This window comes from Corythoichthys intestinalis, chromosome 14 (genome assembly GCF_030265065.1).
Source record: "Corythoichthys intestinalis isolate RoL2023-P3 chromosome 14, ASM3026506v1, whole genome shotgun sequence".
Lineage (NCBI taxonomy): Eukaryota > Metazoa > Chordata > Actinopteri > Syngnathiformes > Syngnathidae > Corythoichthys > Corythoichthys intestinalis.
Window position 1 is genome coordinate 19,147,872 of NC_080408.1, and position 24,938 is coordinate 19,172,809.

The window sequence follows — 24,938 nt, forward strand, 5'->3', positions numbered from 1 at the left end:
TTATTTATTTTATTATGTGTTTATATTTTACAAATGTGATGTAGTATTCATTAATATTGTATATTTTATGTTGTATAACTTTAGTTCCTACTTGCTTTGTTGTGGTAGGAGGGTTTTGTATTGAACACGGGGCTGTGTTGGTTATTATTATAGCAGAGAAGACAGCAGTAAATCAACAAAGACAAGTCAACTGCGCCCCGATCTACCACTAAAGAGATCTGATGGACTCAAAAAGTGGGTTACGATTGCATATTAGTTTTAAAATCGACCGGATCTACCGTATTTTTACACGAGTGACTTCCGGTCTGCCCGATCCTAGCTACCGGTAGTAGTATTGACGCAGGAGGGTCGCGTCTCGCGTCAAACAATAAACTCTGCCGTTCTTTTTGCGTGGGTTGTGTTGAGCCGCTTCTGGGACGCGTCTAACACGCGGCCGCACTGTGACTGGTTTGCATTGGCTGATTAACTTTAACGGCCACATTTCACTGCGTTCTCGCGGCGGCTACGTTGTCGCGCTGTTGACATTTCTTACTGTCCTACCGTGTTGGTCCTCATTATAGTAGAGAAGACAGAGTAAATATAATCAACACAAAGAAACTGTAACCTGATCGACTCACAGCCTCGAAAAGTAAGGATTACATTACGTCAGAAACTCGTTCGGGACGACCCCGTTCCGAACCGAGCACCAAGTACCAAAACGGTTCAATACGAATACATGTACCGTTACAACCTTATTATTTATGGATATATTTTTGTTAATTAAAAAAAAAAAAAAAAAAAAAGATCCACGGACACTGTTCATACACCAAAAGGATCGGAATTCTCATGTGACGTGGGCTCACTTCTGTTTGAAACCCCAAAAATGACCGTTCACCTGTTTAAAAAAAATTTTTTTAAATTAAATTTCACCAAAACGCTACTTGTCCTATCAACAGGAAGTGACCGCAAAAGCCCCAATAGTGTTTTTTTTCTCAATAGTGTTATTTATTTCCTGGCTTTTTTCTGTGAAGAACCCAGTGAGGGTTATTTGGTTATTATCTATTTAATTAATAGTGTTATTATATTATATTATATTATATTTTGAGCTGTCAAACGATTACAATTTTTAGTCGAGTTAATCACAGCTTAAAAATTAATTAATCGTAATTAATCGCAATTCAAACCATTTATAAAATATGCCATATTTTTCTGTAAATTATTGTTGGAATGGAAAAATAAGACACAAGACGGATACAGTGCCTTGCAAAAGTATTCGGCCCCCTTGAACCTTGCAACCTTTCGCCACATTTCAGGCTTCAAACATAAAGATATAAAATTTTAATTTTTTGTCAAGAATCAACAACAAGTGGGACACAATCGTGAAGTGGAACAAAATTTATTGGATAATTTAAACTTTTTTAACAAATAAAAAACTGAAAAGTGGGGCGTACAATATTATTCAGCCCCTTTACTTTCAGTGCAGCAAACTCACTCCAGAAGTTCAGTGAGGATCTCTGAATGATCCAATGTTGTCCTAAATGACCGATGATGATGATAAATAGAATCCCATGTGTGTAATCAAGTCTCCTTATAAATGCACCTGCTCTGTGATAGTCTCAGGGTTCTGTTTAAAGTGCAGAGAGCATTATGAAAACCAAGGAACACACCAGGCAGGTCCGAGATACTGTTGTGGAGAAGTTTAAAGCCGGATTTGGATACAAAAAGATTTCCCAAGCTTTAAACATCTCAAGGAGCACTGTGCAAGCCATCATATTGAAATGGAAGGAGCATCAGACCACTGCAAATCTACCAAGACCCAGCCATCCTTCCAAACTTTTTTCTCAAACAAGGAGAAAACTGATCAGAGATGCAGCCAAGAGACCCATGATCACTCTGGATGAACTGCAGAGATCTACAGCTGAGGTGGGAGAGTCTGTCCACAGGACAACAATCAGTCGTACACTGCACAAATCTGGCCTTTATGGAAGAGTGGCAAGAAGAAAGCCATTTCTCAAAGATATCCATAAAAAGTCTCGTTTAAAGTTTGCCACAAGCCACCTGGGAGACACACCAAACATGTGGAAGAAGGTGCTCTGGTCAGATGAAACCAAAATTGAACTTTTTGGCCACAATGCAAAACGATATGTTTGGCGTAAAAGCAACACAGCTCATCACCCTGAACACACCATCCCCACTGTCAAACGTGGTGGCAGCATCATGGTTTGGGCCCGCTTTTCTTCATCAGGGACAGGGAAGATGGTTAAAATTGACGGGAAGATGGATGCAGCCAAATACAGGAACATTCTGGAAGAAAACCTGTTGGTATCTGCACAAGACCTGAGACTGGGACGGAGATTTATCCACCAACAGGACAATGATCCAAAACATAAAGCCAAATCTACAATGGAATGGTTCAAAAATAAACGTATCCAGGTGTTAGAATGGCCAAGTCAAAGTCCAGACCTGAATCCAACCGAGAATCTGTGGAAAGAGCTGAAGACTGCTGTTCACAAACACTCTCCATCCAACCTCACTGAGCTCGAGCTGTTTTGCAAGGAAGAATGGGCAAGAATGTCAGTCTCTCGATGTGCAAAACTGATAGAAACATACCCCAAGCGACTTGCAGCTGTAATTGGAGCAAAAGGTGGCGCTACAAAGTATTAACGCAAGGGGGCCGAATAATATTGCACGCCCCACTTTTCAGTTTTTTATTTGTTAAAAAAGTTTAAATTATCCAATAAATGTTGTTCCACTTCACGATTGTGTCCCACTTGTTGTTGATTCTTGACAAAAAAATTAAAATTTTATATCTTTATGTTTGAAGCCTGAAATGTGGCGAAAGGTTGCAAGGTTCAAGGGGGCCGAATACTTTTGCAGGGCACTGTATATGCATTGAACATACTGTATTAGGTATGTTTACTTATTTTGTATGTCTGAACTGTAATTCTACGGTGTGTTGATGACCAATAAACATCTGCGAAAAGAACTCAAGAGTCTCATTTGTCATCTACCCGCACGCACAAATGTATGCACGCACGCACGAGGTGATAAAACGCAGCCGTGAAAATTACCGCCCTCATTTTTATTTACCGTGCCATAAATGGAGTCATTGCATATCTCGACAGGCTTCGCAACTTCAATAAAACATGTCGTTAGTCAGTTAGATGGATTTATGACCCCCCCCGCCCCAAATAATTTTACACAATCTACACAATTCACTTAGGTCACCCTTTTTGACTTCTAAACGGCGAATTTCGCCGAAAGGGGAGAAATTTTCACGCAAGCTTTTAAATTAAAAGCTTGCGACAGTGATCTTATAGGGAGTATGGTACTTTTAAATGATAGCAGAGCTGATTTAGGACACAAATCCATCCCAAAAGTGACAGAAAAGGCGTTATCATGAAATTAGATCCTAATTAGTCTTCCCTTCTTAGCTGCTTTGGCATCACTCACAAAAAAATTCTCGAAATGGAAGATGACGTCACACTAGGGTTGCTAACTCCCTGGAAAAAAAAAAAACGGACATCTAACGGCCGGTCCCAAAACCAATAGTTTTTTTTTTTTTTTTTAAATGTGAAAAGTTATTTTAAAAATTATAATATTATAATAATTTTTCTCAAATGGAAAAACAATAATCATCAGCAATGTATTTTTAATACAAAATATACAAGACTTAAATCTGTCCTACTCAATTTAAAATTGTATAACGCTTAAGGTTCTGAGCCTTTGCGTGTGTATGTGTTTTTGGTCGTTTTCTTTTTAAATATTTTTTTTAAAGTGCAAACAAACTCAGGTCATTTCGTTTTAGGTGTTTTCAAACTACCCTCAGCAGTAACATTTTCGCATTTTCGAAAATGATCACTCCAAATATACTGAATTTGACAGAACACAAAAATATAGGGACCGTGTTCTTATCTTTGAAGCCCTCGTTTTTTTTCCTGTAAACTCTATGTTGATGCCTTTTCCCAAAAAGCTCTACTTTTGTCTCATCTAACCAGAGAACATTCCAAAATGTTTTTGGCTTTCTCAGGTAAGTTTTGGCAAACTCCAGCCTGGCTTTTTTATGTCTCTGGGTCAGAAGTGGGGTCTTCCTGGGCGTCCCTTTTCATTCAGATGCCGACGGATAGTACGGGTTCACACTGTTGCACTCTCAGAGTGCAGAACAGCTTGAACTTGTTTCAATGTTAGTCGAGGTTGTTTATCCAACATCCGCACAATCTTTTGTTGAAATCTCTTGTCAATTTTTCTTTTCTGTCCACATCTAGGGAGGTTAGCTACATACAGTGCCATGGGCTTTACACTTATTGATGACACTGCGCACGTTAGACACAGGATCATTCAGGTCTTTGGAGATGGACTTGTCGCATCGAGATTGCCCATGCTTCATCACAATTTTGCTTCTCAAGTCCTCAGACAGTTCTTCGGCCTTCTTTGTTTTCTCCATGCTCAATGTGGTACACAGGGACACAGGACAGAGGTTGAGTCAACTTTAATCCATTTTAACTGGCTGCAAGTAGGCCTGTCGCAATAAGAAATTTTAGTGTGCGATAATTATTCTCATAAATTATTGCGATATGCGATATTATTACGCCCCCCCAATTTTTTAAAACCAATTTACAATAACACAGTGCGAATACAGTATATATTAACAGATCAAGTACACCCATTTAAACGCGATAAATATTTACTCTTAAATTCAAAAATACTTTTTAAGAAATCACAACTAAAAACAATAGACCATGCCTCTTAAGTAAAAACAACAATATTGATACCGCACAGAAACACAGAATAAATAAAATGTGTTTAAAAAAAAAAAAAATGCACTTAATAACTTAAGCATTTAGGCAAATGAAAACTTTTCCCGTCATAGCTTCTGCAATGGTGTTCCGTAGGGATGCAACGATACAGTTAAGTCATGGTTCGGTCCAATTGTTGATGCGGGGGACACGATTTTCGATCCGATTCAATACATTTAATGCTCTGTAAAAAAAATAACAATTGTATTTTTTGTTTCATTCCTCCCCCCTTTTTTTTTTTTTTGCTAACGTGCAAAAATTAAATTGCCATCATATAAACATGCATTTTAGTGCATAATATTTATGTGCTTACTTCTTACTGATCTGAAAAAAATTTGTATAAAGTGCTGAGAACAATCTTTACTGTTTGTAAAGTGAGGGGGGGCACACTGTTGATTGCTACAGCTCTCATAGCAGCTAGGTTTACTACATGAGCAAGACATCCTATTTATGGTCCGAATCCACCTGTGTCACGTACTGAATTAACAATATTTGCAACATTATCTATAGTCACTGGTATGGATTGATTTGGCCTTCTTAACTTCCATTCAGTCATGACAGTTTAGAATTCATCTATGTAGTATATGGACTACGTGTCCCATAATCACTCTGGGCTCACGTAACCAATGGCATGGGATGTAGCACATCTAGTTTGCTATTTGATGATATCTAGTGTGTGCGCGCATTAAAAAAGTTAGCAAGCGCCGCTGAAGTCACGTCTGCTCATTACTACACAACACCAGCATATGACAATCGACTTTCATAAACAGGACGAGTTTGAAGCACAGCGCTCTTAATTTCATTCAGCTGTTCATTGTCAAAGCGAGGTTGTTCGTAGCAGCCAAGTTGGTAACAATGTTTTGGCGGACTTCGTTGTAAATATCCGGTGTGTGCCGAAAAATAGCTGCCCTGCGTGAAATGTCACTCCTGACGGAAGCGCCCGTACGTCAACAACAACGGCGCGCCATCGATGGTCCACAGTCACTCCGGAGCACTGACGCGGCCGGTATACGTTGAACAATAGGATATAATGGGAACGATTGGCTCCGGCGCTAGTTTTTGCCGGACCTGGAACGAAGATGCATTTTGCGCAGTTGGTAACGAGGAATCCGAACTTTTAACAGCACGTCTGCCGCCCACGCGCACGCACGCGAGGCGATAAATCGCAGCGGAAAAATTACCGCCTTCATTTTTATTTATCGCGCGATAAATGGAATTATTGCATATTGCGACAGGCTTAGCTGCAAGTGTGATTTGGTTATTTCCACCACCTTTTATGTGCCACAGGTATGAAACCGGTGCTTTTGATTACACAAATTAGAGAACACATGAGCTTTCAAAGGGTGCCATTACTTTTGTCCAGCCCATTTTTGGAGTTTTGTGCAAAATGATAATGATTATTTTGTGTTTTTTCATTGCAAGCAAAATAAATGAAGATAATACTACCAAGCATTTGTATTTGCAATCATCTTCTGGGAGAAATTGAGAATTATCTGACATAATTGCAGGGGTGCCAATACTTTTGGCCAGCAGTGAAGCTAAGTCAGCGCTAGAAATCTAGACAGGATCATCAATTCTGGGCCGGATGTCACAGCCAGATTTTCTGAAAAAAGTGGGTGTTCCCTGATGCATTGTTTTGGGAAGAATAACTAGGAAATGGCAAATCTGAATGCCAATTTTGTTTTCTACATGTAAAATGACATTAGTAAAGTCATATTCATTTTTTGACATGCATAATGTTAGCTGAAGGGGGAAAGAAAATCAACTGCTCACACCTCGACGACTGTCATAAGCACGACAAAGCAATACATTCCGTCCACAGCCATTAAACCAACAAACACGCAAAGAGGAAGAAAGAGTGTGTCATTGAAGGCTTTGTGCCAAAGTGTGCTGACTCAATCCTCCCACTGTTGTCTTTGAGACACAACCCAGTGGTAAACTTTCTCGAGGACAGTTCCTTTCATTTATTGAGTCTAATACAGAAACCGGCATGTGTCTTATTTACTATGGTAATTCAAGTTAGCATTAGCTTCCAACTCACAAAAATGGAGAGCAATATCAGGTTCCATGGAAACTTCCTCCTAAAGAGTGTGATATAACAAAACAATGTAGATTAATTTTAAGTGGCACTTTTTCCAAATTAGGTTTTTTAAAATGGTGTAATAACACTTACCGGGGGCCCTTGCAGCAAACCAAAACAAGGTGGGTAATGAAGTACACAGCACTGCAAAAATCAAGCATTTAAAAATTAGTACATTGTTCAGCCACTTAACCCTTATTTTAGTTCACGCTAAACATGTTTCGACTCACTATGATGCCCAGTAGATAGCCTGGTTCCGCTGTACAAACATCCTGACCGGATGGCTGTTAAAAAAAACAACAACAACACAAACATGACGATCTCATATAGTTCCAAGATAGGAAGAATAAAAATACTCACACAAAAGTGAATACGGCCACAATGGCTGTTGTTACAAGGAGTTGCAAAGCCAGAATCAAATAGACCTTAACAACACAGGCAAAACAGAGGACATCTTGTACCATAATTGTGCAAAGATACCAAGCAACATTGTTAACATATGCAGTTAACAGGGAAGTTGTTTTGCATTCTGACTCTTGAAACACTGAACGGTACCTTTCTGATGAAAGCGTGCCGAACGCTCAAACTATCCCAATCGCTTCCCCTCGCAGCAAAATCATCATCTGTCATTATAAGAGCAAAAAAATGAAGTCAACCCATTGTCAAAGAATTTACAAACCAGATGCTTCTCAGTTTTAAAAAGACATAACCACACATCAGTGAGCTTCATTGTACTTCATTTATATTATTTTTACTAGGGCTGTCAAACGATTAAAATTTTTAATCGAGTTAATCACAGCTTAAAAATTAGTTAATCGTAATTAATCGCAATTTAAACCATCTATAAAATATGCCATATTTTCTGTAAATTATTGTTGGAATGGAAAGAAGACACAAGACAGATACATACATTCAACATTAGAGCTGGGAATCTTTGAGCACCTAACGATTCGATTACGATTACGATTCAGAGGTTCCGATTCGATTATAAATCGATTATTGATGCACCCCACCACACTTTAAATGTTTTGTACACTAGTTCCAAAGTTGTTCAAAATCCTCTCAGGCTAAACCAAACTATTTTAGTATCAAGTTAATAGTTAAAAACAGTAAATAAAATACTCAAGTCTCCATTCTGGATCAAAAAAATAATTTAATGTTGTTCCCGTTATTCCATAATTTCCCATCCGTCTACTTTCGACATGTCAAAGTTTTAAAACTGTTTCATCATTTAAAGATAGATTCAAGTCAAGATTTTGCCGATTTAGGGATATTTTAGTTAAAAGGTTCTCTACAACAGAGCCTTCTAGAGAAGTCTACTGCTTAAAGATGGCGGCAAGTCTGTCATTTCGCATCTAGTTCTTTGCATATGTTCCAACACTGTCGTTACTGTCATTTCACATCTAGTTCTACAATATGTGATATCTACCATAGCCATATGTTGCCGTATGTTTGTAGCAACTAGCAACCGGTCGCTGTTTGTAGCGGCTGTCAGCCGCAGCCAGGTATGATTTTTTTTTATCTAGATGCATGAGTTGAACAAGATATTTACTCTCGGTCCTTTCCTCATTGCGTCCCGAAGACCGCGGCGTCCTGAAGACCGCGCTGACTGTGTTTTATTTCCGCTTTACCTGGTATAATTCAATAATCGGAATTTGGATGTTTATGAATCGTTCTCGAATCTTCCACGGCCGAATCGTGAATAATCTATGAATCGGAAATTTCGCACGCCTCTATTCAACATACTAGGGCTGTCCCAAACGACTAATTTTCTCCCGATTAGTCAGCCGGCTATTTTTATGATTAGTCGACTAATCTAATAATTAAAACTTTTTTAAATTTGTTTTTACTAATTTAGCAATGAAATTTTTGTTGACGCGTATCAATTCACAAAAACATATTGGAACACGTAAATTATTTATTTAAGTACAAATAAACACGTAAATAACAATAATAAATCAAAAAAATAAACAACGAGTTCAAATGCTGATAGAATTAACTAGTGCAAAAGAATGGAATGTAAACAGATTCAGAACACTGACTTCGCCTTTCCAACATGATTCAAAACAATTCTTTAAAAAAAACACCTAGCATTAATATTATAGTATAGTACTATATACAGTGCTGCTCAAAAGTTTGTGAACCCCCTCAACATTTTGGAATTTTCTATTATTTCAACCTGATTTCCTAATCAATCAATTCAGTAGTTTTTTTTTGTTTTTTTAACAGTTGTGTTGTCGAGACTAAATTAAAAAGAGTTTTCATCAACTGATGTAGGTGCAAAATTGAACTGTTTGGTCACAACCAAAACCGCCATTTCTGGCGAAAAGTCAACACTGCATACCACCAAAAGAACCTTCTCCCAACAGTGAAGCATGGAGGTGGGAATGTCAAGATCTGGGCTTGCTTTTCATCCTCAGGACCTGGACAACTCCACATAGTCCAGGGAATCATGAATTCTGAGGAATATTGTCAAATCCTAGAACATAACCTGACGCCATCTGTTTTGAAGTTAAAGCTTGGCAGAAGGTGGATCATGCAACATGATAATGATCCAAAGCATTCCAGCAATACAACCAAGGAATGGCTGAAAAAGAAGAAGATTCGTGTTCTGGACTGGCCCAGTCAAAGTCCTGACCTAAATCCCATTGAAATGCTGTGGCGGGACCTGAAGCGAGCAGTTCATGCCAGACGCCCATCAAACCTCTCTCAACTGACTGCGTTCTGCAAGGAAGAATGGGCAAAAATCCCCCAAAGTAGATGTGAGAGGCTGATTAGTCACTACAGAAACCGTTTGGTTGAGGTAATCTCTGCAAAAGGAGGCGCAATATCCTATTAACTGAAGGGGTTCACATACTTTCGCACACATGATATCTGAGTTTTTCTTAAATCAACCACTTTTGTTAAATAAAGAATGACAATATAACTATTTCTTTTGTTTCAGTCCATTATTTGGAATGTCAGTATTGTGGATTTGGGTATAACTTAACATTTAATAAGGTTATTTTAGTTTTTTTTACAAAAAATCTGACCATCGCTGTGGGGTTCACAAACTTTCGAGCAGCACTGTATAATAGTATTATAATAATTATAATAATAATTCATTGCCAATCAGATTTTTCATAAAGGGTGTCATTTTAAAGGTATTCTTCGTGTAGAATCTGAATTTTTAAATATGTGGGATTAACTCCAGAAATCGCTATCTATATGAAGAATATGACATGCTTTTATTTTGAAATGTTCACCGGAAGTACGTTCGCTAAACCACTAACTTCAGCTTTACACTTCGCAAAATAAGCACTTTTTGTAATTGCATTTAGTGTCAGTAATAGATTTTTTGGGTCATTTTTTTCGTTTGCAAATGCTGTTAACCAGCGATTTTTCATGTTTGAAGTGTCACCTTTTAACTTTGCTTTCACGAGACGACTGGCAATGTTTTATAGCAGGCTAAAATAAAAGTAAGTTGCCTTTTTCCCCAATTCACCTCAGTGTAGCAGTGCTAACGTTACAGTGTTTAATATAGATGTGTTTTCTTATTTTGTATGTCTGAACTTTAATTTTACAGTGTGTTGATAAGAGAAAGGAACTGGAGTCTCATATGCCATCAGAACGCACGCACCAATGTTCGTTCCCCGCTTGCATACAGAGCGTCCGACATTCTGAACTTTCCACGCATATATTTTTTTAACCCTTCAATAACCGTCGACGGATTTACGTCATTGATGACGTCGACGATGTCGACTAGTCGGGACAGCTCTACAACATACTGTACAAAAGTACTGTATTTGTACAATAAATAAACAAGATGGCATTAACATTATTAACATTCTGTTAAAGCGATCCATGGATAGAAAGACTTGTAGTTCTTAAAAGATAAATGTTAGTACAAGTTATAGAAATTTTATATTAAAATCCCTCTTAATGTTTTCGTTTTCATAAAGTTTGTAAAATTTTCAATCAAAAAATAAACTAGTAGCTTGCCATTGTTGATGTCAATAATTACACGATGCTCATGGTGCTGAAACCCATAAAATCAGTCGCACCCAAGTGCCAGCAGACGGCGAAAAAACACCAAAAAACACAAATAACAAGTGGAAATGACACTGTGCTGTCATTTTAATCTGTTTGAGCGGGCCATGTGCGTTAAATGCGTCAAATATTTTAACGTGATTAATTTAAAAAATTAATTACCCCCCCATTAACGCGATAATTTTACCAGCCCTAATTTTTACTTGTTTTTATTGATTGGGTTCCTACAGCTTAAAGTGCCTTTGACAGCAAAAAGCATGTTTATTTCACATTTCACGCAGTATTTTATGCTCCTGAATGAAAACCATTTGCATTTTTTTTCATCTTCTTTTGCACGGTTGATCACAACATACTACTCAGCAGATTGGAACAGTGGGTAGGGCTTACTGACACTATTCTTCAGTGGTTCACATCCTATTTACATGATAGGGATTTCTTTGTGTCAATCGGAAACCATCAGTCAGAACGAACCAAATTCACGTGTGGAGTCCCTCAAGGGTCAATTCTTGGACCACTCTTATTTAACATCTATATGCTTCCATTAGCTCAGATAATGGAACAGTATGACATCTCCTATCACGCCTATGCAGATGACACACAACTGTACATTTCTGTGTCCCCACATGATTATAGTCCCTTAGTCACCCTGAGCAAATGCATTCATCAAATCAATGAATGGATGTGCCAGAATTTTCTCCAGTTAAATGTGGAGAAGACAGAGGTGATCATTTTTGGGCCAAAAAAGGAAAGGTCAAAGATAAGCAGCCAACTTAGCACAATGTCACTTACAGCTACAAATCAAGTCAGAAACCTTGGCGTAATTATTGACTCAGACCTAAAATTTGATAGCCATTTAAAGTCCGTCACTAAATCCGCTTATTACCACCTAAAAAATATAACCAGAATTAAGGGGCTTCTGACTCAACAAGACATGGAAAAACTTATGCATGCATTCATTTTCAGCAGATTGGACTATTGCAACGGTATATTTACAGGTCTTGATAAAAAATCAGTCAGGAAGTTGCAGCTGGTACAGAATGCTGCAGCCAGAGTCCTCACAAATACAAGGAAGCTGGACCACATTACACCAGTTTTGAAATCGCTACACTGGCTTCCAGTAAGTCAAAGGATAGACTATAAAATACTACTGCTCGTCTACAAAACACTTAATGGCCTTGGACCAAAATACATGCTTGACTTGTTAGAGTCCTATGAGACATCTAGACCCCTAAGGTCGTCTGGAACCGGTCTTCTGCATGTTCCAAGAACAAGAACCAAGCAGGGTGAGGCAGCATTTAGTTATTATGCTCCTCACCTCTGGAACAAGTTACCCGAACGTCTGAAGTATGCTCAAACTGTTAGCTCTTTTAAATCAGGGCTAAAAACGCTTTTGTTTAGCACTGCATATCTATAATTGTCTATATATTTCAATCTACCTGCTTTCTATTCCTCTTGTTTTTATCTCCATTGCTGATTTCAGTTATTATTATTAGTAGTAGTTTTTGTTTTATTTTATTTATTTATTTTTATTCTGTGATTAAATGCGATCTTTTGTCTTCGTTTCTACGTTGTGTTGATTTAAATGTGATTTTTATGATCTTCATGTGATGTAAAGCACTTTGAATTGCCTTGTGTTGAATTGTGCTATATAAATAAATTTGCCTTGCCTTGCCTTGCCTTGCAGAACCCAATGACAGGTGCTGTTTTATCGCTGAATATTCTGCACCTCGCCCTGTATTTCATGGACATTTCTGACATTCTTCTTGTTTACATTCCCTCCCATGTTTTTCTGAAAAAAAAAAAATAAAAACCTAGCTCGCTTTGTAGCCAAACCCCGAATTTTGTTGTGATCATTTAATAAAATTGATATACCCTGGCATTTTGACCTGTCTCATAGCACACTGCACATTGTGCAACGCCACTCACTTGTGAATTCATAATTGCAGTAAAACTAGATTCAGAGAGCTGGCAACTACTGAAAAGTAATTACAGAACTAAACACTGTCAATTGTGTCTGAATAATTCAGTTGAAGTCGTTCCCATCGCTGGCTTTAAAAATGATGTAATCATGTCTTTGTAAGCGCAAGTAAATTATCCTTAAAATTCTGACTACAACATTCATCGCATCCTGTGCAAGTGCAAACTTGAGGAACTAATAACTGCTACAGCGCTGTTTGTGATGAACAACCCTGTGGAGTCCTCTTGATAGCTTTTCATCCAACCTATCACCATAGGCTACATTCAGGTAGGAAATTGAGTCTGTGATCAGGAGCGGATGGAACATATTTGGTTTTTAAAATGCATTTATAGTGCTGGCCAAATGTAGTGGCACCCATGCAATTCTGTCAGATAGTACTCAATTACTTCCAGAAAATGATTGCAATTACAAATGCTTTGGTAGTAATATCTTCATTTATTTTGCTTGCAATAATAAAAAAAAAAAAAACACAAAAGAGAATGGAAAAGAAAATTAAATTAAATCATTTTACACAAAACTCCAAAAGTGGGCCAGACAAAAGTATTGGCACCCTTTGAAAAATCAGGTGATGCTTCTCTAATTTGTGTAATTAATAGCACCTGTTACTTACCTGTGGCACATATCAGGAGGTGGCAATAACTCAATAACACGTGCAGCCAGTTAAAATGGATTCAAGTTGAGTCAACCTCTGTCTTGTGTCCTTGTGTGTACCACAGTGAGCATGGAGAAAAGAAAGAAGACCAAAGAACTGATTGAGGACTTGAGAAGCAAAATTGTGATGAAGCATGGGCAATCTCAAGGCTACAACTCCATCTCCAAAGACCTGAATGTTCCTGTGTCTACCGTGCGCAGTGTAATCAATAAGTGTAAAGCCCATGGCACTGTGTCTTACCTCCCTAGATGTGAAAAATTGACAAGATTTCAACAAAAGATTGTGAGGACAGCGCATAAAGAACCTCGACTAACATCCAAACAAGTTCAAGCTGTCCTGCAGTCCGAGGGTACAACGGTGTCAACCCGCACTATATGTCAACATCTGAATGAAAAGGGACTCTATCGTAGGATACCCAGGAAGGCACCAATTCTGACCCAGAGACATAAAAAAGCCAGGTCAAAACTTACTTGAGAGCCAAAACGTTTTGGAAGAATGTTCTCTGGTCAGATGAGACAAAAGTAGAGCTTTTTTGGAAAAGGCATCAACATAGTTTACAGGAAAAAAAAAAAACCAGGCCTTCAAAGAACGCAACCTGGTCCCAACAGTCAAGCATGGCAGAGGTTCCCTGATGTTTTGGGGTTGCTTTGCTTAGTCTGGCACTGGACTGCTTGACCGTGTGACTGGCATTATGAAGTCTGAGGACTACCAACAAATTTTTCAGCATAATGTAGGGCCCTGTGAAAGAAAGCTGGGTCTCCCTCAGAGGTCATGGGTCTTCTAGCTGGACAATGACCCGAAACACACATCAAAAAGCACTAGAAAATGGTTTGAGAGAAAGCACTGGAGAATGGCCAGCAATCAGTCCAGACCTGAATCCCATAGAACGTCTGTGAAGAGATCTGAAAATGGCAGTTTGGAGAAGGCATGCTTCAAATCTTAGAGACCTGGAGCAGTTGGCCAAAGAAGAATGATCTAAAATTCCAGCAGAGCATTGAAAGAAACTCATTGATGTATACCGGAAGTGGTTGTCCTCAATTATTTTGTCTAAAGGTTGTGCCCCCAAGTATTAGGCTGAGGGTGCCAATACTTTTATCTGGCCCATTTTTTAGTTTTGTGTAAAATAAGAATGATTTAATTTTTTTCATTCTCGTTTTTATTTTTTCATTGCAAGCAAAATAAATGAAGATATTACTACTAAAGCATTTGTAATTGCAATCATTTTCTGGAAGAAATTGAGCATTATCTGACAGAACTGCAGGGGTGCCAATACTTTTGGCCAGCAGTGTAAATTGCAGTATTTTTTATACTACAAAACATCAATACATGGGCGAAAACAGTGGAAGCGAAAGTAAATTCCATCGTAAGGCGAACGTTCTGAAAACTGTCATGGGAAGATAATGTTAAAACAGCATTGTCAAGAGTGATCCCTGCAATTTGAAATTATTAGGATTAATATTTTCAATTGGATGCATTTTTCTTTCCGTAATACTTTGCCAAGTTATCAGATCCGTGACTTGGTTTCGGGTCCATAAATATTATGTGATCGGGACATCCCTCCTTTTAACGCACATATATTGATTTTTTGTAGAGATACATGATAATATCGGTCACCGATAATTATCGGCCGATAATGGCAATTATGACGTCACACAGATAATCCAGATAAAACTAAATTCAACCGATAATGCAATCTGATAATTATATACTTGATTTAGCCTCCAAATGTGCGCAATCAACAGTTTTGTCCAATTCTGCTAGTTTTAAGGAGGTGTTTTTGCAGTGTAATAATGTGATATGTGTTAGGAATGGCTTACTTTTAAAGGCATTTTTGTACAACTTGGGTGTTTACTCTCAAAGTAATTGTTGCCAAAAGCTTACCATTACACAATGTCATTGCCAGTGTTGTCAGTAACGTGTTAGTTAGGAACGCGCTACTGTAATCTGATTACTTTTTTCAGTAACGAGTAACCTAAAACGTTCATATTTCTACACCAGTAATCTGATTAAAGTTAGTTTCCTTAGTGTCTCTGCGTTACTATTTTTTCACTGCCACATAACGTATGTAGAATGAAGAATATTGTAGTCATGTACGAAGAGCATTTTGAATGGAAAATGCCAAAATAAAAGGTTCCCGGTACGTGTTTCCATGACAACCTCTTAGCTATATTCTGTTTTGGTCTCGCGTCACGTGTTGTCGGACAGAGGCGGGTGGACATTCGCGCCAACTGTTGAGACGTTGCGAGAGAATGTTGATCTGTGGATATCCATGAATGTATTTTTCCTTCATTCTGGAGGGTATCAGCGAAAGGTTGGACCCCCTACATGCGCGGCCGTTTCGTAGCTTTGCCGTAGCAACTACGGGCAGTCATCGCTCCAAGTTGGCAAGCTTTGTTTACATCATATGCGTGTTGCACATTTATGCCGTGAGGTGATGTGTTCGTTTAGCAACTGTGGGATGTGTTGTTAGTCCGATTGAGTGTAAAGTGCTTAGTTGCCGCCACGTTTTGTGGCCAAATTGACCGCGTGTGTGTTGAGAGGAGTACTTCCGGGTTGTTAATGTGCACGGCTGCACGCGCATCCGCGCTCGCCACCACCTTTGTGTTTATTGCACTGTACAATCCACTTGTGTGTTGTTGATTATTGTGCCATCAGTTTACATTGTTTTACATTGGCACTGATATGCTGTTAACCATAACCCGAAATTCAGAAGTTTTGACATTAGGCTTAATCTTAGAGTTAGCGGGGTTTAATTGGTCGGTGGAGTTGATTTCAACAAATTCCAAGCAGTTTGTCAGATATTTTTTAGTTTTAGGGCTCCGGAGTGGCTAAGCTAGCGCGAAATTCTGAAATTCCCCTTTAAATTCAATCATCGGAAAGTCAATTACATGTGATGAGATTTTTCTGTTGTCATTCTTATGTTTAGGCGGCAAAGGGAGAAAAATGGGTAAAAAGTAACTGATAGATTACTTGTAAAGCAACTTAGTTACTTTGATAATGAAGTAATCAGTAAAGTAACTAGATTACTTTTTTGAGGCGTAATCAGTAATTAGATTACTTTTTCAAGTCATCTGTGACAACACTGGTCATTGCCATTGTTTAGTTGTTGGAATTTACAACTTGTTCACATTTGATGTGGAAAAAAATAGCACTAAATTACATTTTTGCACAGTAACATTTGATTTTTGTATACTTTAAAATTTTATATACATATTTGAATAGAATTATCGGCGTGACATTATCGGTTATCGGGTGGAAGAGGCAGGAAATTATCGGTTATCGATATCGGTTGAAAAATGTATTATCGTGCATCACTAATTTTTTTTTTTTTTTTTTTTAATATATGCATCACTAATTTTTTGTCATTCCGATTTCTGGTTACGGTAATATTTCGACTGCAGGCACAGTGAGAAAAGTCTAACCTACAATATATCAGATTTACATCAGATTGGAAAATCTCACTCGAAAATCTTATTTGGACCAATTCAAACTGCAGCTACGGTTCTATTCACCTGCTTTCACACCTGAAAGCTACACACAGTCTTACCAGAGCTCAAAACATCCGAAGGCATGGTAGGTGGGATGATGGGAGGCATTGGGGGCTGACCGGGATAGCCGGCTCCTGGGGGCCCAGCAGGATTTGGCTGTCCTGGGTATGGACCAGGGGGATAGCCCTGTGGCTGACCTGGGTAAAGAGGAGTGTTTGGCCCGGTGGGATAAGGAGCAGGAGGCTGGCCTGGCTGAGGTCCGCCAAAAGAAGGGAAGCCATATGCTGGAGGTGCTGGGTAATTCCCATCCTGTGGTGCATAAGGTGGGACATGGGATTCATCGTAACTCGGAGGGTAGTCTGATTTGGACATCTTGCCTGAAAGGAAACAGTGGTTTGTTAATAAAACATGTTGGTGAAAGTCTGAGTTTAATAAATATATTAGAGTGTGACAATTGTTTTAATTGTAATTAATTGGTCTAAAATCCACAATTGAGATGCTATTTTTAGATCATAAACGGGTATTTTTGAAACTCCCCAATTCTAATGATATTGGGATGTGTTAAACGTAAAAAGAAAAAAATGATTTTAAAAACAATTTTCAACCTGTATCAAGTTTAATGTTCAGAGTAATAAACCATTTTTTGTGCATATGTATAAAGATTTTGAATTTGATGTCTGCAACACTGTCCAAAAACACCTGCGTTAGGGGCATGCTTACAAATGTGTTACGCCACCCTTTTAACAACACAGGAATTCCTTCCACGAAGCTTCATAAATTGGTGTCCTCAGTTCCTATTAATGTCCAATAAAATAATCCTAATGTACCACACCTTTCCAATCAGAGACATGTCAGACTACCAGGCAAGGCTAGTTGTGTCATCCACGATATCTGAGAGCAAGACATGCCCGAGACCAGAACTCACGGAGTGTTATGATCTCATCTCAATTTACCCACGAATTAATTTACTCAGTGTTAAATAGGACCATTCAATTAGCTGGGGCTTAATTGGTGATTCTCATGAAGCTAACCTGACCAGTCTTTGAAGATTTTAGAGATCTAGTAATGAAAACCTGAAATAGCAGAAAGATAGTTACTGTATGTCTATTAGGTGGCCCGGTCCACAAGGTTATTAAAATAGTATTTTGTATGTTTTTTCAAAAAATTATTTTAGAGTCATGAACTCATTACTTTAATGTGCCTATGATGTTTTCACATCAATCGAGCATCATAAATATTCAATCAATGTAATAAAAAAATATATGGTGGAAGACAGACAAGACTGAATATGCAGTTTCTGCTCTTGCAGTCCTCTTTAAAAGAAACTGCAGTATTTTAAGCCAAAACAACTGTTGTGTTTGATAGAACAATTTGTCTATATGCTGCCATAGAAGACTCATGATGCATTAAGCCCCCAAACTATTTTTAATTTGTCCGTTTTACCCTGAAAACAGACGTCCTGCAACCGCTTTTGTTTCAACCTGGCCATAAAAAGAAAGTAAGTATTTATATTTATTATTCAAAATGTCTGTCATTTTTAGCTTAGAATCATTAATTGATGTCTAATATTTCATTTAAAAAAAGAAAACGACTTTAAAAATTATTCACTCGCATATTATAAACTTTTAAACAAATTACGTCACAATGAAAAAAGTCTGGAAAAAAGTCACGGATATATACCTCATAACTATTGCTTAATTGTATTTTTTTTTGTTACTGTCACATTTCCCCGATATGTTAGATGATAAATAATCGATCCAAACAAAGAAAAATTGAAAAATAACATTTAAAAGCGTAACTATATGAAAAAGAAAATCTCAACCACTCCTTGTTGTCTGCGATTTCTGCATCGCGATCCTTGTTATATCACCATGTTTCACCCATAAAATCCCAAAAAAATCTGGCTGTGGCCATTCATAACTGTGTCTTGACACTCGGTGATACATACTACATGGAGTTTTTGGATCGAAACAAGGTAAGTACGCAATAATATCTCGTTAAAACCGTGGCGTCCTTAATTCTGCTCTCGCCTCCAGTTAGGGTTTTGCTGTTTAATTTTTTTTTTTTAAATGCCCTCCTGTTCAAAATTTTTCTTCCCCCAGAAAACTGAGATTTTAAGCTTTCCAATGATGTATCACACATGCAAATCGGACAATTTGGAAATTTGGAAAAATTGGGGGTCTCTGAGCGGAACTTCAAGTCACCTAAGTGTTTTCTGCCATATAAATGTGGTTAAAACTATATATTTTAGCAGATGATAAGATATAATGGTTCTCACTTTGTATAAAAAAATATTTAAGGAAAATCTAGTGTCCAACCATGCAACTTTCGTTACTGTTGCACTGTGTTATTGGTCCCATAATAATCTTTTTTTTTTTTTTTTTTTTTAAATAGAGTAATTCTGGCCCATAATGCACCAGAAAAAGGCAAGACAAAAGACGCCTTAAAGGAGGATTGTTTGGCTTTATTTTGATTTTTTCAATAGTTGAGCTAGATTTACAAATGCCAACTTCACCTCTATAGGTGATCATTACCATAATGTGTATTACATAATTTTTGACATCATTTAGATTATTTACTGTAAATAAAATATTGAGGAGCTCAAATTGTTCATGGGAAAAAATTTTTACCAAGTTATCATAGAATTATTCCATTTAAAGCTAGTGTTGGTAAATGAGTAAGTGAGTACACCCCTCGTATTTCTGCAGATATTTAAGTATATCTTATAATGGGACAACACTGACAAAATGACACAATGAAATGAGATGTCTGTGTGCATCTTATGTAATAGAGCTAATTTATTTTCCACTCAAAATAACTCAAAATATAGCTAGTAATATCTAAACCTACTGGCAACAAAAGTGAGTACAACCCTTTGAAAAAACGTACATCCCTAAATGTCCACATTGAGTACTGCTTGTCATTTTCCTTCCAAAATGTCATGTGACTCATTACAGGAGTGCTGTCAGCATTGCTGCAGAGATAGAAGAGGTGTGGGGTCAGCCTGTTAGTGCTCAAAACATACGCCGCACTCTACATCAAATTGGTGTGCATGGCTGTCACCCCAGGAGGAAGCCTTTTCTGAAGACGGTACACAAGAAAGCCCGTAAATAGTTTGCTGAAGAAATGTCAACAAAGCACATGGATTACTGGAACCATGTCCTATGATCTGATGAGACGGGCGGGCTTTCTTGTGTACCTTCTTCAGAAGAGGCTTCCACCATTTGAACCAATTGGCTGCAAAGCTTCATTGCTTCAAGAAGCTAAAATTCAGCCATCACTATTCTCTTGGGAAAAACAGTCAACCTCTGCTGCCATCTGCTGTCAACACTGTTGTTGTCCAACCTGCCTCCTAGCGTGCATTGCAGCACTACAGATGTAAATAAATCAAAATTCATGTTCTGTGCTAATTATTTCTTCAGTTACTGTTGTTCTTGTTTCATTAAATGCTAGTTATGGAATTTGGTAACACTTTATTCGACAGTGGCGCCATCAGACTGCCATATGACCATCATAATTATGACATGACACTGCCATGAGCACTAATGAATGCTTATGACAGATGTCATTTTGTGTCATCTTGCAAATGATCACCCTTTTGAACAGATGTAAAAGATCAGAGCTGGAGATAAATGGAGCTTTGGACATAATTTGCCAGATGACACTTAATGACATCTGTCATAAGAATTAATTAATGCCCATGATAATGTAATGTCATAACTATGACGGTCTAATGGCAGTCTTATGACGCCGCTGTCAAATAAAGTGTTACCCATTAATCCAAATAAATCGACAAATAAATTGCACTGGACTTTAAGCCACAGGATTCAAAATGAGGATAAAAAGTAGCGGCTTATAGTCCGAAAAGTACAGTAATTGAAATGTTAGGGGTGCGTTACTTTTAGGTCAAAAACTAAATTTGAAATAAAGATTAATATTAACATGCTTCTTGAAATGCACTTTAAAAAAAGAAATAGTAAAATGATAATTGGATTAGGGCTGCAGCTATCGATTATTTTAGATGTCGATTAATCAATGAACTAGTTAGTTCGAATAATCGAGTAATCGGAAAAGGAACATGAAAAATTAAAATACCTGAGCCTTAAACTGTATAAAAAAACAAATAAATAAGGATCTATGTACAACAAAAGAACAATGGCTAACTTACATAGCAAAAGTCTGCTAGCTTAAATGCTATAAAACGCAAACGCTTTTTTTTTTTTTTTTTTTTTTTTTTTACAATGCTCTTAACAAATGGTTCAGAAACATATTCCCAAATAAAAAACAAAAAATGGCTGAATATACCAATAATCTAAATTACGAATGCATTAGAAAAAAAAACATTAGCTCACACAAAAACTTGGCTTATGTTGGTCTTAAAATGGAGCAGCTGGATTTAGCCATGCTGTGAAATGAGGCAGACTAGAGGGCAGTATATCCACCCAAATCAATAAAACTAAATGCAAACACTTTCAAAATAAACCAGTGCAACGCCACTTTAATTAAACGAATACTCGAAGCAGCAAAATTTAATTCTTATCTTTTTTTTTTAAATCGAATACTCGAGTTAATCGATTAATCGTTGCAGCACTAAATTGGATACAGGCATCAAAGCAGAATTAGACACTTGGACTCTATATTGAAACAGGACAATATTCAGAGATTTTACCATCAATTTAAACTTCAGGGTGATTGAAAAAGAATGTGCAAAAATCATCATGTGATCGATCAAAAATATAAACAAAAACAAAAAAAAAGTCACAGAACTCTAGCTTGGACACATGTTCAATATACCCTAAAAATAAGCCCCGCTGGAATAGAAACCGCAGGATTCAAAATCAGGGAAATAAGTAGCGGCTTATAGTCTGAAAATTACATAACTTCAAGTTTTCAAATCAAGTGCTCAAAGCTGACCATCACTGGCACTTGAAATACATGAAATAACACTTGAAGTTATGATTAACACATTTGACTATGCCGGACTTTTGTAATGTTTTTCATTTTTGACATATTGCGTGATGATTTTGGCACATTCTTTTTGAATCACTGTGTACTTTCAAAAAATAAACTATTTAAATGCCCCCCATTCCCAAAAAATCCAGAATACGAGAAACCAAATAACAGTATCATGGAACAAAACAAAGGAGCAGTAGGCAGTGATTTGACAGATACAGAAACAGAGACCAATCGTACATTACAGTTATTCCGATTGCCTTTCGTGTCTAAAACAGTTCTAAATTAGTTAGAAAAAGCAAAAACCACGGAGCTCTATTTCGACTGACTTTTAAGGAAACACACAGAAAAGGAATTTAAGAGGAGGCCCCGCCATGGGCTGCCATGACGTCAACACTCTCATTAACAAACAAGACTCACTGAGTGGGAAAAACTGCTTCCTCCTTTCCAAGCAACACATTTTATGAAGACGTCGGACAGAGTACCATACCCACAAATGTACTATTTTGGGTAGAGCATTTTAACGGACACTAACTACTTATAAAAATAACACTACAGATAAACATTTTCCATGTGTCCCATGCTGATAACAACTCAAATCAATCGGTAGTTTAGCGATTATTACTGAACGCTGTTTTATCCGATAGTGCATCATCTGCCGAGCCAAAGGTGGCCTTGTTTAAGAAAGACTTAAACAATTGGTGGAAGCTTTGGCACAAAGACTGAAGTTGCAATACTCCAACTGTTGTACAGTGTATCTTTGTGTCTGTGTTCTAACACAAAAAAAATTATTTCTATTGCCATGAAGGCCATTGCTGAATTTTCTCTTTCCCTGCATAACTGTTCATTAAGCTGCTATCTCTGGTTGCCCCAAAAGTTTTTAAAAGCACAGTACAGTATATGCCCATTCACTCAAAGTGCTCAGGGACAGATTTGTTTATTCTGAAGGCTTTGGCAACGTTTCATACAATCTGGCAACAAAAGCTTTCTGAATTCTGATTGTTTAAAAACTCTAATCTAGAAATATGACATGTATATGAATAATACATTTATATATTTTGGAAACATACATAACAAATGTAATCGGCTTGTTTACTAAATATCTTATTTACGATTAAGCCTTTCATGACATGCAATAAGTCAATTTATTGCATGGTAAATAAAAATGAGAGCTGGAATTTTCCCGGCTGCGATTTATCACCGCGTGCATGCATGTATGCATACATTTGTGAGTGCGTGTGTTTGCGTGTGCTGCATGCACTTGGCACACGTCCATGTTGATTGCATATGAGACTCCAGTTCCTTTCCTTTGCATGTGATATCAGCAATCAATTTCTTTTCATTTTTTTCGTTTGTAAATGCTGTTAACCAGAGATTTTTCTTGTTTTAAGTGTCACCTTTTAACCTTTTCAACCCAGTCAGTTGTGCTACACAACGGCTGGAGGAGGTGAAACTCCTGAACTTTTTCCCCCATTGAAGAAAACGAAATCACTGGTATGGGTATACTTCAGCTACAGATATGTTACAGATGGCCGCAGCTTAGAGGAGGAGGGCCAACCTACATGTGAAACATGTTTGCGAAGGGTGGAGGCAATACCTTCAATATGATTTCGCAATCATACAAAATTAAAGGTTAGTAAACACTGTCATGACAGTTTCGCACCAGCTACGAGAGTTAACTCCAGCATGTTTATTGTGTCTAGCGGTAAAACGTGGTGTTTTTTCCTCTCTGGCAACTGTCCGTGTTGAGGAAGAGAGTGTGTGTATAATGTAAACATGATGAGAGTCATACACAAGTGCTTTTTACGGAAAATAATTCGAATAATTTTGTTCTGTTGAAGTGTAAAATATTGTGTTCAATAAATGATCTATTTTGTGCAGACATGGATTCCTGGATCCCTTCATACAGCAATCTTCATCATTCACAAATGAAACGGTATCATATGAATACACTGTGGTCACGGTGTGTTATGTAAAGTATTTCCAAACAGCTATTCAAGTCATTTAGCGAAAATTTCTTTAAAAAAAGATATATATACAGTGCCTTGCAAAAGTATTCGGCCCCCTTGAACCTTGCAACCTTTCGCCACATTTCAGGCTTCAAACATAAAGATATAAAATTTTAATTTTTTGTCAAGAATCAACAACAAGTGGGACACAATCGTGAAGTGGAACAAAATTTATTGGATAATTTAAACTTTTTTAACAAATAAAAAACTGAAAAGTGGGGCGTGCAATATTATTCGGTCCCCTTGCGTTAATACTTTGTAGCGCCACCTTTTGCTCCAATTACAGCTGCAAGTCGCTTGGGGTATGTTTCTATCAGTTTTGCACATCGAGAGACTGACATTCTTGCCCATTCTTCCTTGCAAAACAGCTCGAGCTCAGTGAGGTTGGATGGAGAGTGTTTGTGAACAGCAGTCTTCAGCTCTTTCCACAGATTCTCGATTGGATTCAGGTCTGGACTTTGACTTGGCCATTCTAACACCTGGATACGTTTATTTTTGAACCATTCCATTGTAGATTTGGCTTTATTTTTTGGATCATTGTCCTGTTGGAAGATAAATCTCCGTCTCATTCTCAGGTCTTGTGCAGATACCAACAGGTTTTCTTCCAGAATGTTCCTGTATTTGGCTGCATCCATCTTCCCGTCAATTTTAACCATCTTCCCTGTCCCTGCTGAAGAAAAGCAGGCCCAAACCATGATGCTGCCACCACCATGTTTGACAGTGGGGATGGTGTGTTCAGGGTGATGAGCTGTGTTGCTTTTACGCCAAACATATCTTTTTGCATTGTGGCCAAAAAGTTCAATTTTGGTTTCATCTGACCAGAGCACCTCCCTCCACATGTTTGGTGTGTCTCCCAGGTGGCTTGTGGCAAACTTTAAACGAGACTTTTTATGGATATCTTTGAGAAATGGCTTTCTTCTTGCCACTCTTCCATAAAGGCCAGATTTGTGCAGTGTACGACTGATTGTTGTCCT

General features: G+C 37.7%; 1 protein-coding gene across 1 annotated transcript in view; it reads right to left on the bottom strand.

Annotated features, from left to right (window-relative positions):
* Nucleotides 1-24,938, bottom strand: part of LOC130929809 (protein lifeguard 3-like) — a 36,931-nt gene that overhangs the window by 5,993 nt on the left and 6,000 nt on the right. The window contains exons 2-7 of the mRNA XM_057857335.1: nucleotides 17,062-17,379; nucleotides 7,411-7,478; nucleotides 7,216-7,280; nucleotides 7,086-7,139; nucleotides 6,949-6,999; nucleotides 6,817-6,856 (exon numbers count right to left, since the gene is read on the bottom strand). Coding sequence (XP_057713318.1) covers nucleotides 6,817-6,856; nucleotides 6,949-6,999; nucleotides 7,086-7,139; nucleotides 7,216-7,280; nucleotides 7,411-7,478; nucleotides 17,062-17,374 — 591 coding nt within the window. The 5' untranslated portion in view covers nucleotides 17,375-17,379. The remainder of the gene's footprint in view (nucleotides 1-6,816; nucleotides 6,857-6,948; nucleotides 7,000-7,085; nucleotides 7,140-7,215; nucleotides 7,281-7,410; nucleotides 7,479-17,061; nucleotides 17,380-24,938) is intronic.